Raw genomic sequence first — 11,389 nt, forward strand, 5'->3', positions numbered from 1 at the left:
GTTGCTCTCTCTCTCTATCACACACACACACACACAGATACGCACACGCGCGCACGTGCACACACGTGCTATAATTGGCCAACTTCCTCCTCCTGTTCTTGGAATAGTAACCGAGACAAAAAGCAGTGAGCACGAGTGGCTTGGGCTCGCCAACACTATAATTCAGGACAAAACCCTTGTAATTCTCCAAATGGTGGGGTTTTTAAATAGGCTGGACTTCAACACCCTGTTTTCTAAAAAAGAAAAATAAAACCCTGCCCAAGGCATCGCTCTTCTAACCGACCAAGTGACCTCTGAAAGCCGGCTACCCCAAAGAGGTGGATTCTGAACTCAAGTCTTCCAAGGAGTCACATTTTTTAAACAATTAATTTAGGAGAGTCCTCCAGGGGCATGTATTTGCCCACTCAAAGGCCTCTTTGTTTCGGTATCTTTAATCCTAAGATTAAATCATTAAAATGCAGTCTCTTCATGGGAATTTCCACCCACGGACAACTGACCCTGAGCCAGCTTCAGACCTCACTACGTGCCTCTGCCTACGAGCAGGGTGTGGACAGCTGTGAGGGGACAGGGGAGGCAGACACGGTGGGGGGAGAGGGGCCCGCGTTTGCATAGTTCCTTTACAGGGCGGGGGTCCCCACTCAGGAGAGGGCCCAGGGGTGGGAGGCGGGGAGGCGGGGAGGGGCCCCTGTGAGCGTCTCAGGCCTTACACTTCCACACACCTCTTGCCCTGGGCCATCCAGGAGAAGCACGCCCGTCACAGGGCTGCCCCCGCTCTGCGCCCCCTCCTCAGGGTGAGGACATCATAAACTGCAGGCACAGGACACACCAGGGAGCAGGAATGCCCTCCTCAGCAAGCTTCTTTATATGCTCCCCAGGGGGAAAGTGGCCCAGGGCTGTGTTGGGACAGACTTGTGGGCAAGTGCCTGGTGATGCTGGGAGCAGGGTACAGTGTGTTTCCTAAACATGGCAGCTTGGGACACCACCACCAGGGCGCCCCCCCCTCCATCCGACCTCTAGAGAAGAGGCAGTGAGGGCGCCCTAGAGTTTCAATTTCCCCTCCTTGACGAGTCTATCATTGAGCTGGCAGAGCTGGGCCAGGAAACCATCGTTGGGGCCGATCTCACGGTTCTGCCTGACGATGCTCAGGGCAGACTTGACATCCATCTTCTGACGCATCATGAGATACGCGATGACGAGAGTCGGGGAGCGGCTGTAGCCCTCACGGCAGTGGACGAGCACTCGGCCTGTGGAAGATGGGGACACAGTGAGCTGGGGCCGTCCCGTCACACCTCGAGTCCAGTCAAAACCCTTCCAGGAAATGCAAATGAAAATTATAATGCAAGGCCATTGTGTGCCCACCAGAATGGCTAAGATGAAAAAGATAAATACAAAACACACAGCATTGGTGAGGATGTGGACAAGCTAGGACTTTGATCTGTGGCTGGGGGACGGGGTGTAAACTGGCGCACAGCTTCGGGAAGCCGTGTGGCAGGATCTACTCAAGCTGAACACATGCGTTCCCCAGGGCCTGGCAGTTCCATCCGAGACCCATGGCCGGCAGGAATGCACGCACACGTCTGCTAAAAGACTGCAGGCAGCACTGTTCACGATAGCCCCAAGATGGAAACTCCCAAAGGCCTGTCAACGGCAGAGTAGATAAATACTAAGTATGAGCAATCTCCAACTTCTCAGAAATAACATGGAGGAAACACACAAACAGGACGTGTATGATCCCATAGGGTAGAAGAGCCAGGGGATTCCCCTGGTGGTCCAGTGGTTAGGACTCCGCGCTGCCACTGCAGGGGAACTAAGATCCCGCGTGCCGCAAAGTGTGGTCAAGAACAAAAACAAAACTTTAACAACAACAAAAAAAGAGACAGCAAAACTGAACTATGCTGTTAGAAGTCTGGATACTGGTATGCGAGGCAGGGGATGTGACACTGGGAGGGAATACGTAGGGGGGTTTCTGGGGTGCTGGTTATGCTTTGTTTCTTGATCTGGGGGCTGGTACATGGGTGTGTGCAGTGCACTGATACACTGTGATATGGGTACTTCTCTATGTGAATCTTCCATTACAAGCAAAAGCAAAATATGACAACCACCCTAATGTCCACCAACAGGTAAATGGATAAACAAACTGTGGTATGTCCATCCAACAGAAGACTACTCAGCGTTAAAAGGGCATTCCTGATGCGTGCAACAGCGCAGAAGAAACTCACAATAATTATGCTGAGTGAAAGAGGCCAGACCAAAAATGCGGACATACTGTGCAACTTCATTTATATGAAAGTCTACAAAATGTACACTAATGTCTAGTGATAGAACGCAGATCAGTGGTTGCTTAGGAACAGAGGGAAGAGAGGGGCGGAAGGGAGAGGTCACAAAGGGACATGAGGGAAATCTGCGGGGTGATGGATAAGCTCATGATCTTGGTTGTGGTCATGGCTTCACAGATGTATACATATGTCAAAACTTACCAAACTCAACTATGTGTAGTTTACTGAATGTCAATTATGCTGCAACAAAGCCATTTAAAAAATAAAAGGTACATGCATGTCAAATAAAAACACAAGAAATCAAAACAAACACACAAACAAAAACACCCTCTCGTGGTCCCCCAAATGTCCCACGAGGCTCTACTAAATCTGCCCCGCCCCCCGCCACTGATGTAATCCCCTCCTCCCTCTCCTCCCTCCCTCCAGCCGGCTGGCAACACCAGCCCACTCCCCATACTCCTTCATCCCCTTCTCCCTGCTTTGGTCCCCCCACCCCCTGACGGGCCACATATCTTTTTCACTTGTTTGCTGTCATCTTCCCCCAAAACATAAGCTCCACGAGGGCAGGGATGTCCATCTGTTTTGCTCCCTGCTGTATCCCCAGCATTGGGTGAAGGAAGGAAGGGATGGTCAGGAGAGGTCAGAGGCATTGTCAACAAGGTTCTTCTAGCCTGAGCTACAAGCCTCGGCTTCTCTTACCCCACCCCCTCCTCACACAGAGTGCTCAGTTCAGGTCCTTGTCACCTCCCAACTGAGCTCTCGCTCTATCTTCACCACCACCAACCCACACTCCAGCTGGAGGAAGCTTTCTAAAATATAAACGTGACCTGCCACCATTAGCCGGGTAGTCTAGTCCCCAAGGTGTGACTTACCAGGCCAACCGCCCATGGCCCCAACACCTTTCCAGGCTTTTTCTCACCTCTGTGCCTTTGCACATGTTGTTCCGCCTACCTGGAACATCCTCTCCCTCTTGGCTACTTGGCAAACTCCTGCTCATACCTTAAGACCCCAGCTCAAGTATTTCCTTTGTCAGCATCGGGACTTAGAACCCAAATCTTTGAAGTCATGTGAATCTGGGTTTAAATTTTAACTTGCTCGTTGTGATGGTTAAACTTGTCAGCTTGGCTTGTCTATGATGCCCAGTTGCTTGGTGAAACACTAGTCTCGAAGAGATTTTGTAGATGTAATGAATACCTCCCATCAGTTGACTTTAAATAAAGGAGATCACCCTTGATAAGGTGGGTGGGCCTCATCCAATCAGTTAAAGATCTTAAGAGCAAAAAACTGAGGCTTCCTGGAGAAGGAATTCTACCTCCAGAAGTCCTGCCCGAGTTTCCAGCTGCCAGTCTGCCCGACAGATTTCAGATTTGCCAGCCCCTATGATTACGTGAGCCAATTCTCTGAAATAAATAATAGCTATATTCTATTGGTTCTGTTTTTCTGGAGAACCCTGGCCAATACACTGGTTATTACTCTATGACCCACCTAAGCCCACTGTGCCTCAGTTTCCTTGTCTGTGCTAATAGTACTCATGGCACAAGGTGGTTGGAAGATTAAAGGAAGCGACACATAAAACCCTTAGGCTAGGGACTTACCTGGGGGCGCAGTGGTTAAGAATCTGCCTGCCAATGCAGGGGACACGGGTTCGATCCCTGGTCCGGGAAGATCCCACATTGCCGCGGAGCAACTAAGCCCGAGTGCCACAACTACTGAAGCCTGCACTCTAGAGCCCATGAGCCACAACTACTGAGCCTGCGTGCCACAGCTACTGAAGCTTGCGCACCTACAGTCCATGCTCCACAACGAGAAGCTACTGCAATGAGAAGCCCGCGCACCGCAACGAAGAGTAGCCCCCGCTCGCCACAACTAGAGAAAGCCCGTGCGCAGCAATGAAGACCCAACGCAGCCAAATAAATTAATTTAAAAAAAAAAAGACTTAGGCTAGTGCCTGGCAGATGGGAACATTCAATAAATAAATATTAGCCAACACTACGAGTCCTCTGCTGGCACCTGGTACCTCCTCTTCTACAGCAGCCTGGCTCTGTGTTAGTGTCGGCCACACAAAGACCGACCCTCCTCTGCCAGAGTGTGAGTTCCTTAAGGGTAAGGACTGTGGGGTACTGATTTTAGATGCCCTACAATCTCTAGCATACACTAGGTGCTCAATAAATATTTGCTGACCAGTTGAGTGAATGAATACCCACCAACACCTCTACACGGGCATTATCCTGAAGGAAATCTGCTGGCCCAGAAACAAACAGAGTGTCTTCCGTTCCCATTACCCTATCCCCAAAACATAACCCCTATCCCCAAAACATAACCCTATTTTCCCAATGCTGATGAGCAGGAACGGGGAGTCCTCCACTTTCCTGCCCATTCACTCTCTGGACAGTGGACCCAAAGTATTCAGAGTGGGGCTTTCCCTGCCCCCGCCCTGGCAACAGGACCCTCTGCAGAGCAGCTGCCTCACCACCTGGAACCAGGAACGGACTCAGCATGCCCAGGGCTCATAGAGCCAGTGCGGAAGGGGAGAGTTCAAAGCCCATCCTTCCAGGCCCTGCCCAGATGCCACCTCCTCCACGAAGCCTCCCTTGATCTTCCCAGATGGAAGTGACTGCTTCCTTCTCTGAGCGCCCCTGGCCACTCCCCTACTCTCCCCTCTCCAAAGTGATGGGCCCCCAGCTCCCCCGAGCCCGGCGCAGTGTTGGAGGCCAGCGCATTTCTGTTGACTCACTTGGCCAGTCAATCCTGGAAGCATTTACACTGGGCATTAGAACCCTTGGAATTCCTTTTTGTCACTGGTGCAGTAATCCAGTGTACCTGCTATGGGCCTGATCTATGTCAGGTGCTAGAGAGACCAGACAAGGGACACAGCAGACCCAGCCTGAGGGCAGGCTTCATGGAAGAGAGGACACTATGCCCAGTACTCAAGCACGAGGTGGAGTCTGCCAGAGGACAGGGCAGGGAGAGGCAGAGAGCGCCTTCCAGACTAATGACCCAACCCACGCGGGCTAAGGCAGGAGGTCACACAAAGTCAGGGTATGTTCCTAGTTGTATGGAAAGAGGAAACCATCAGAGGGCTCTAAGTTCCCTGAATGGATGACCAGTCAATACACAGGAAGAGTGAAATCCATCCCCTTAACTGGGCCCCTTGTTCTCGTCTATACAGGAGCTCAGAACAGCCGCAGAAGAGGTGGGTGAGGTGTACAAGGCAGTGGAGGACCACGAAGGGCCTGATGATAAAGTCTGCAGATTCCCCAGGCAATAAAACTTCCCTCCTGGGCCCCAAACCTCTAACCAGCGGCTAGTAAACTCTGTTCCCTGGAAATCATTCCAGTGGGGAGGCTTCTGGGACAAGAAGCATCAGGGTAGCAGAGACAGGCTAGAATCAGGCGAACAGGGCTGATGACGCCTCAGTGGGGGTCACTCCCCCTGGGAAGGTTTGGGGTGGGGAGGAAGGAAGAGGCTGGAGGAAGCGGCAGGAAGGTAAAGGCAGTTGCTGAGAGAAACAAGCTAAAAGCAGAAAGGGCAAGCGGCCCAGCCTGCTCAGCTGCTGTCTACCCTCTGGCCTTCTAGGATTTCTCTCTGGCACACCTCGCCCGACTGCCAGCACCTCAGCAGTTCTGCTTCAGTCTTACCTTATATTTGGGAGTTGCAGCAAGCATTTAAAAACTGGGCCAAAGTTTGCTGACTTTGGGCCTAAGCTAATCATGACTGCACCCCCTCCCCTTGCCAGGTATTCACGTGACCCATCTCTAGCCAGTGAGATGTGAGGGGCACTCCACTGGGGGGTTTCTAGGGAATGTTTCACTCGCTCTTAAGAAAAGAGAGAAACATGAGGAAGAGATGGCTGCCTCATCTTTTGCTGCACTTTGTCCTGTTGGGAGGTGGTAACCAGATCTGCCGCAGCCATCTTGGGACCATCACGGGAGTCCCCAACACTAAGGGTGGCAGAAGAGTCCTGAAGCCACCACAGAGCTGCTGAATCGACAAGCCCTGGAGCCCCTTCACCTCAGGATTTCTTATCACGGAAAATAATAGATCTTCATTATTGCAGCTATCTGAATGGGGGGAGGGGCTGGCAACTGATTCTCAGCCAAAGTCAGATCAAACACAAGGACCCCGGGGCTGCCACTGTGTGATGGGTTTGTACATCTTGTGTAATGTGAAGCCACCTGATGGGCAGCCAGGTGAGCAGAGAGAGACCTGAAGCTCTCAGTCATTCAACACAAGAGACAGGAAACAACAGGTTTTCCAAGAAGAGGCCTGTCGTGGGCCTGTTTTCTAGAGAAAGTCCAGTCAAAGGTGCCTCCCATAGTTTCCTGGGTGGCAGGTCCCTTACCGTTCTTCTGAGCCAGGGCCTGGTCGATGAAGTCCGCCGCCTTTTCAAAGTAGGCGCTGAGGTTGAACTCCTGTGTGTCGTTGGCCTTGATGCCCAGGTAGGTGATGCCAGAGTCCTTGTAGAAGTTGGCACTGGTATTGACGTGCATGAAGGACTTGCCCTCAGCCGCATTCAGGACATGGGTGATGCCCAGTTTCTGCAGCTTGGGGATGTCTTGAGCCACAGACCTGGACAGGAGAAAGCAGCGGGGGGATGATCAACTGACCACCTGGCAGCCCTCGGGGGAGAAAGATGGAGAAGATCCTAAGCCTCTTGGCCCAGCAAGGACCCTCCATGCTCTGGCCCCTGACTACTTCTCCAGCCCCAGCTTATGACCCTCTGCCCTCACTCCAGCCAGATCTAATTACCTGCCCCAAATAGCCTGGGCACTCTCATGCCCATGCTGTTCCCTCTGCCTGGAATGCCCTTCTCCACCATCTTCATGGAAATGTACCCTCTCATTTCTCACCACCCTTGGCAGTATTTCCTGATCTCCCCTCCATTCAGCATTGTGCTCCCTATACTGTGGTGGTGGTATCACCACGGGGCTAAAAATGGGCTCTGGAGCCAGACTGCCCGGGTCTGATTCCAGCCCTGCCACTTACCAGCCAGACAACCTTGAACAAGCCACTAAACCTTTCTGTGCCTCAGTTTCCCTATCTGCAAAATGGGGGTGATAACAGTACCTACCCCTGGGGTTGTTTTGAGTGTCAAATGAGCTGTTCTATAGACAGAACCTGACACCGTGGTTACTGCCACTATCCTAATGAGCTCCTCGAGGGAGGAACCATGCCTACCTCATGTCTGTATGCCCAGCACGTCCTATGGAACCTGGCACACAGTATGTGCTGAATATGTGGTGAATCAGTGAAGAATGAAATCAGCACATCCCAGGCAGCCTTCTTCCTTGGATTCTAAAGTGCAGCAGCCCCCTCCCATGCCCCAGAGGGATCCTTTCTGCCACAGTCCACTAGCCACGTCTCTGAAGCTCTCTTGGGTGAGTAAGCACTTGGGGAGCAAGTGGCCTCAACAGAACTCTGGGGGTTACAAAACATTCGATCTGAATAGTCAAAGGGCTCCTTTATTTCATCTCACAACAACGTCCCAATTCAAACAGCAGTTTATACTTTACAAAACGCCTTCTCCTGCATGCTCTTGTTTGCCTGTCACAGCAGCCCAGGGAGGAAGGACAGAGCTTAAGCTCTGGCCCGACATGACAGCGGAAGGATGTGCATATGCTCACATGGGCTGCTGCGCAGCAGGGCTGGGAGGAGGCCTCCTTTCTCCTGACGCCAGCCCTGCTGTCTTCCTCCTCACCCTGCCTCTCATGCCCATATCAATTGCAAATCTCAAGAGGCAGAAAATGTGGCTCATCCAGGCTCCTCTCTGCCCTGTGAGCCCTGATCAGGAGGCCTGATTTTCTTAAGGCGCTCCCAACTGCAGGGGGGGGCGGGGTGGAATCGGTACTCAGTCCATCCTCCCTGCTGAGCGCCCCCCACACCCTTGGCTATGTCAAGGGCAGATTTACTTGAGGGCAGATTTACTTGTTCACAACCTTAGTTTCCACTCGGGAAGTGGTGACAGCCCAATGTGCCAAGCCGCCCAAGAGAGCAGGTTTCCGAGAAGGCCAGGGCCACTTGTTGCTTGGGTGGCTGGAGAGGGGCTTATCCTCAGAACTTGGCAATTATCGAGGCCTTTGGCTGAGATTCTGGGACCCTATTTTAGCTATCACGACACTGCACACAATTGTAAAGCAGTGGCTCATTAAAAAGGCACTAAAATAACTAACTTTGAAGAGTCACTATCATTCATCTTCTTTCTCTAAGTCAACATTCAACAACTTTACCACTATCATTGTCATCAATACTGTGAATACTTGTTCAACGTCTGTCACATAGCGATGCTCCAAGTGGTGAATGAGTGATGGATGGATGAGACCAGCCCCCATGAGGCCCAGCCTGCCTTCCAGACCCCCTAGCTCCGTGATGACCCCCATTTCTGTGGCAGTCCTTGACAGACTAGGCATCAGGTCCTGGACTAGGACTACAGACATGAACAAGACATTGACCCTATCCTCACAATCCCTAAAGTGCTCTGGGCCATCATTTCTTCCTGTGTAAAAGAAGAGAACCGGATTAGACATGCAGTCTCTGGGCCCATGGAGCTTAGGGCCTTGGTAACTGGGTCTCAAAAAATCCAACCTGCACCCTCCCAAGGCTGTACAGGCATGGGAATCTATTTTTTTGCATTTGGCTGGTATTTCAGCACCTCTCTGAATGGTTAACACTGGTTTTCTCCTGCTGCTGAGAAATTCTTACTGGTAGTTTGACTATGAGAAAATGAGAAAATCAATTTGGTAAGAACTCCTCAGTGATAAATAATAAATGCATTTCCTGGTGGTGAGAAGGTCGGCAGCCTTTTCTAAGTGATGGCTCAGGTCCTTAGGGGGGGTTTATCATTGGATCGTTCTAGAATTCTAGATAAATCAAACCCTAACTGGAAGGCAGGGAGAGGAGCGAGGAAGCCCGGGCCCAGGTCTCCGGACCCCTAGTTTGCGATATTTCAATTCCCACATCTGGGTCTGCCCGGCCGGGAAAGTTCCACGCCCGAATGTGACGTCAGCCCGTTGCCATGGCAGCGAAGGCAGATATTCCGCGGTGACCTCACTGCAGAACGAGGCAGCTGTCACATGACGAGCGGGCCGGAGACCGGCCGGGGGACAGAGGGCCACCTGTTAAGTGAACCTGGTAGCCCCGACACCGCCCAAGGCCGAGCCCCTAGTGGGTTGTGGCTTCGGGCCTGACGCCGGGCTGCCCGAGCTGCGCCCCGGTCTCCGCCACCCTGCGAAGGAAAGGACAGAGCTGGGCCGGGGCGGGGTCCAGCCCCTCCGCCCTAAGCGCGAGGGTGGGCGGTGACTCCAGCCCCCGCCCAGCCCCCGCCCAGCCCCCGCCCAGCTCCCGCCTTGGCTTCCGGAGGAGCGACCCCGCCCCGACTCCCCCCACCCGCGCCCGCCGACGCCCCCACCCCCAGCCCTCGGGTGGGCGGGGCACCCCGGGGAGGGGCTGTTGGGGTGTCTCGGGGCCCGGGAGCGGCGACTCACGCGTTGCCCACGTAGATCCTGGGGGTGACCTCGTTGCAGGGCTGGCTCGGGAGGCTGTAGCAGCCGGTGCCGTCCGACAGCAGGTCGTTGAGATCCTGCACCGAGAGCTCGAACGGGCCCGACATGGCGGCGGCCGGGCCCTGCACGCCGGGGCAGCAGCAAGCTAAGGGAGAGCGGCCGGGTCAGCTGGGCGGGGGCTCCGGAGCCGGGACCCGCCCCGTCCCGCCCCGGAGGCGGGCCCGCCGGGCGCGGGAAGCAGCGGAGCGCGGGCGGCCAGGCGCGCTCCGCTCCCGGGAAGTATGCGCGCCGCCAGGCGCCAGGCGGACGCGGGGGAAGATCTCTGGGCTTGAGTTAGGGGGCTGAGATGCCGCTACTCCGGAGTTTCGGGGGGGTCCTCTTCCCACCCCCCGTTAAGGCATGGAAGTGCAGTAACTTCACTGGACTAAATGCAGGGCCCAATAGAAGTTTCTCTTGACCGGGGTACACCCTAGTGTCGCTGAATTTTCTCAGGATTACAGGGACACCCGGATTCCGTTTGTGAGCTCTGCCTGCTGCGGACCAGCAGCGTTGGCATCGCCCGGGAGCTGGTCAGAAATGCAGAATCTCCGCCCCAGCTCAGACCTGCTGAGTGAGAATGTGCATTTTATACGCCCCGCTGGGGATCCCTACGAAGGTTAAAGTTTGAGAAGCCCAACTCTGGGGCACATTTCTTCCAGCCTTCAGTGAGAGTTGGCATCGTGCTTAAAGCTTGGGGTCTATACAAGCAAGCATGGCATTCCGGCCCCGGGCAATGACTTAACCTCTCTGAGCCCGTTTACTGAAAAAAATGAGGGTAATAACAGCACCTAACTCCTAGGGTTGTTTGAAAGATTAACATGCCAGGAAAGCGCCCAGCTCTACATAGTGAGCACTGGATAGGCGTTCTCCCTCTCTTCATCAATAAACGTGTAGCGCACCCACTAGGTGCTACACCCTGTGCTAGTGTGGACATGAATCCCGCTCCTTTGCAGCCCTTCCTGGAGCAGCTGCCAGCCCACTGTGAGCCACACGATGTCAGCAACTCATCATTTACTGAGGTCCAACTGCCAGCAAAAGACCATCTCTGTTCTCCACTGCCATGAAAATGGCAGATCCCCCCACCTCTCCAAAAAGCACCTGTGGTCCTGGGAATTCAGGAAACCCCACATCCTGAGCCCAGTTCTGCCACTAACTTGTTCTACAGCAGTTTGGCTGTTGCTCCGGACTTCAGTTTCCTCACCTGTGAAATGAAGAAATTGGATCAAATTATCATTAAGGTCTTTTACTTCTGCAAAAAGCTGTAGTCTCACACCTTCAGGGAAACCATTGCAGTGGAGACTAAACTTATAGCTCAAGGTATGTAACCAAGGCTGGATTTCTTCCCACTCCCACCCCGTGCCATCCCACCCCTCCCAGACACCACACATTTTCCTGCTGCTGTTGGTGGCACCTGCATTCCAGACAGCTGGGAAAGCTTCTGAGCCTCCCCCCTCATCTTGACTGGGTTAGCTCTCAAAAGAGAAGCCCAGGGACAGCCAGGCATGCTCTGGGGCTCCTCCTTCTCCCGGGGGACCTGTCCCTGATGTCATAACTGGATAACTATGACAGCCCGTC

The 11,389-nt window shown here is 53.5% G+C and overlaps 1 protein-coding gene across 1 annotated transcript; it reads right to left on the reverse strand.

Moving 5' to 3' along the window:
* Positions 1–830: 830 nt before the first annotated feature.
* On the reverse strand, positions 831–9,946 carry DUSP3 (dual specificity phosphatase 3). Its single transcript, XM_036836923.1, has 3 exons — positions 9,758–9,946; positions 6,619–6,845; positions 831–1,244 (listed from the first exon to the last, which is right to left on the reverse strand). Exons 1-3 carry the CDS (start codon positions 9,880–9,882, stop codon positions 1,039–1,041), a joined length of 558 nt encoding a protein of 185 aa, XP_036692818.1. The 5' UTR covers positions 9,883–9,946; the 3' UTR covers positions 831–1,038.
* Positions 9,947–11,389: the final 1,443 nt, after the last annotated feature.

Source organism: Balaenoptera musculus, chromosome 20, assembly GCF_009873245.2.
Source record: "Balaenoptera musculus isolate JJ_BM4_2016_0621 chromosome 20, mBalMus1.pri.v3, whole genome shotgun sequence".
In the NCBI taxonomy this organism is placed as follows: Eukaryota; Metazoa; Chordata; class Mammalia; order Artiodactyla; family Balaenopteridae; genus Balaenoptera; species Balaenoptera musculus.

Excerpts from the sequence above, each read along its gene's own strand:
- DUSP3 (XM_036836923.1), bottom strand. The coding sequence starts at position 9,882 with ATGTCGGGCCCGTTCGAGCTCTCGGTGCAGGATCTCAACGACCTGCTG. Across the intron at positions 6,846-9,757 it reads AGGATCTACGTGGGCAACGC|GTCTGTGGCTCAAGACATCC; the intron begins GTGAGTCGCCGC and ends TCTCCTGTCCAG. Across the intron at positions 1,245-6,618 it reads GGCCCTGGCTCAGAAGAACG|GCCGAGTGCTCGTCCACTGC; the intron begins GTAAGGGACCTG and ends CATCTTCCACAG.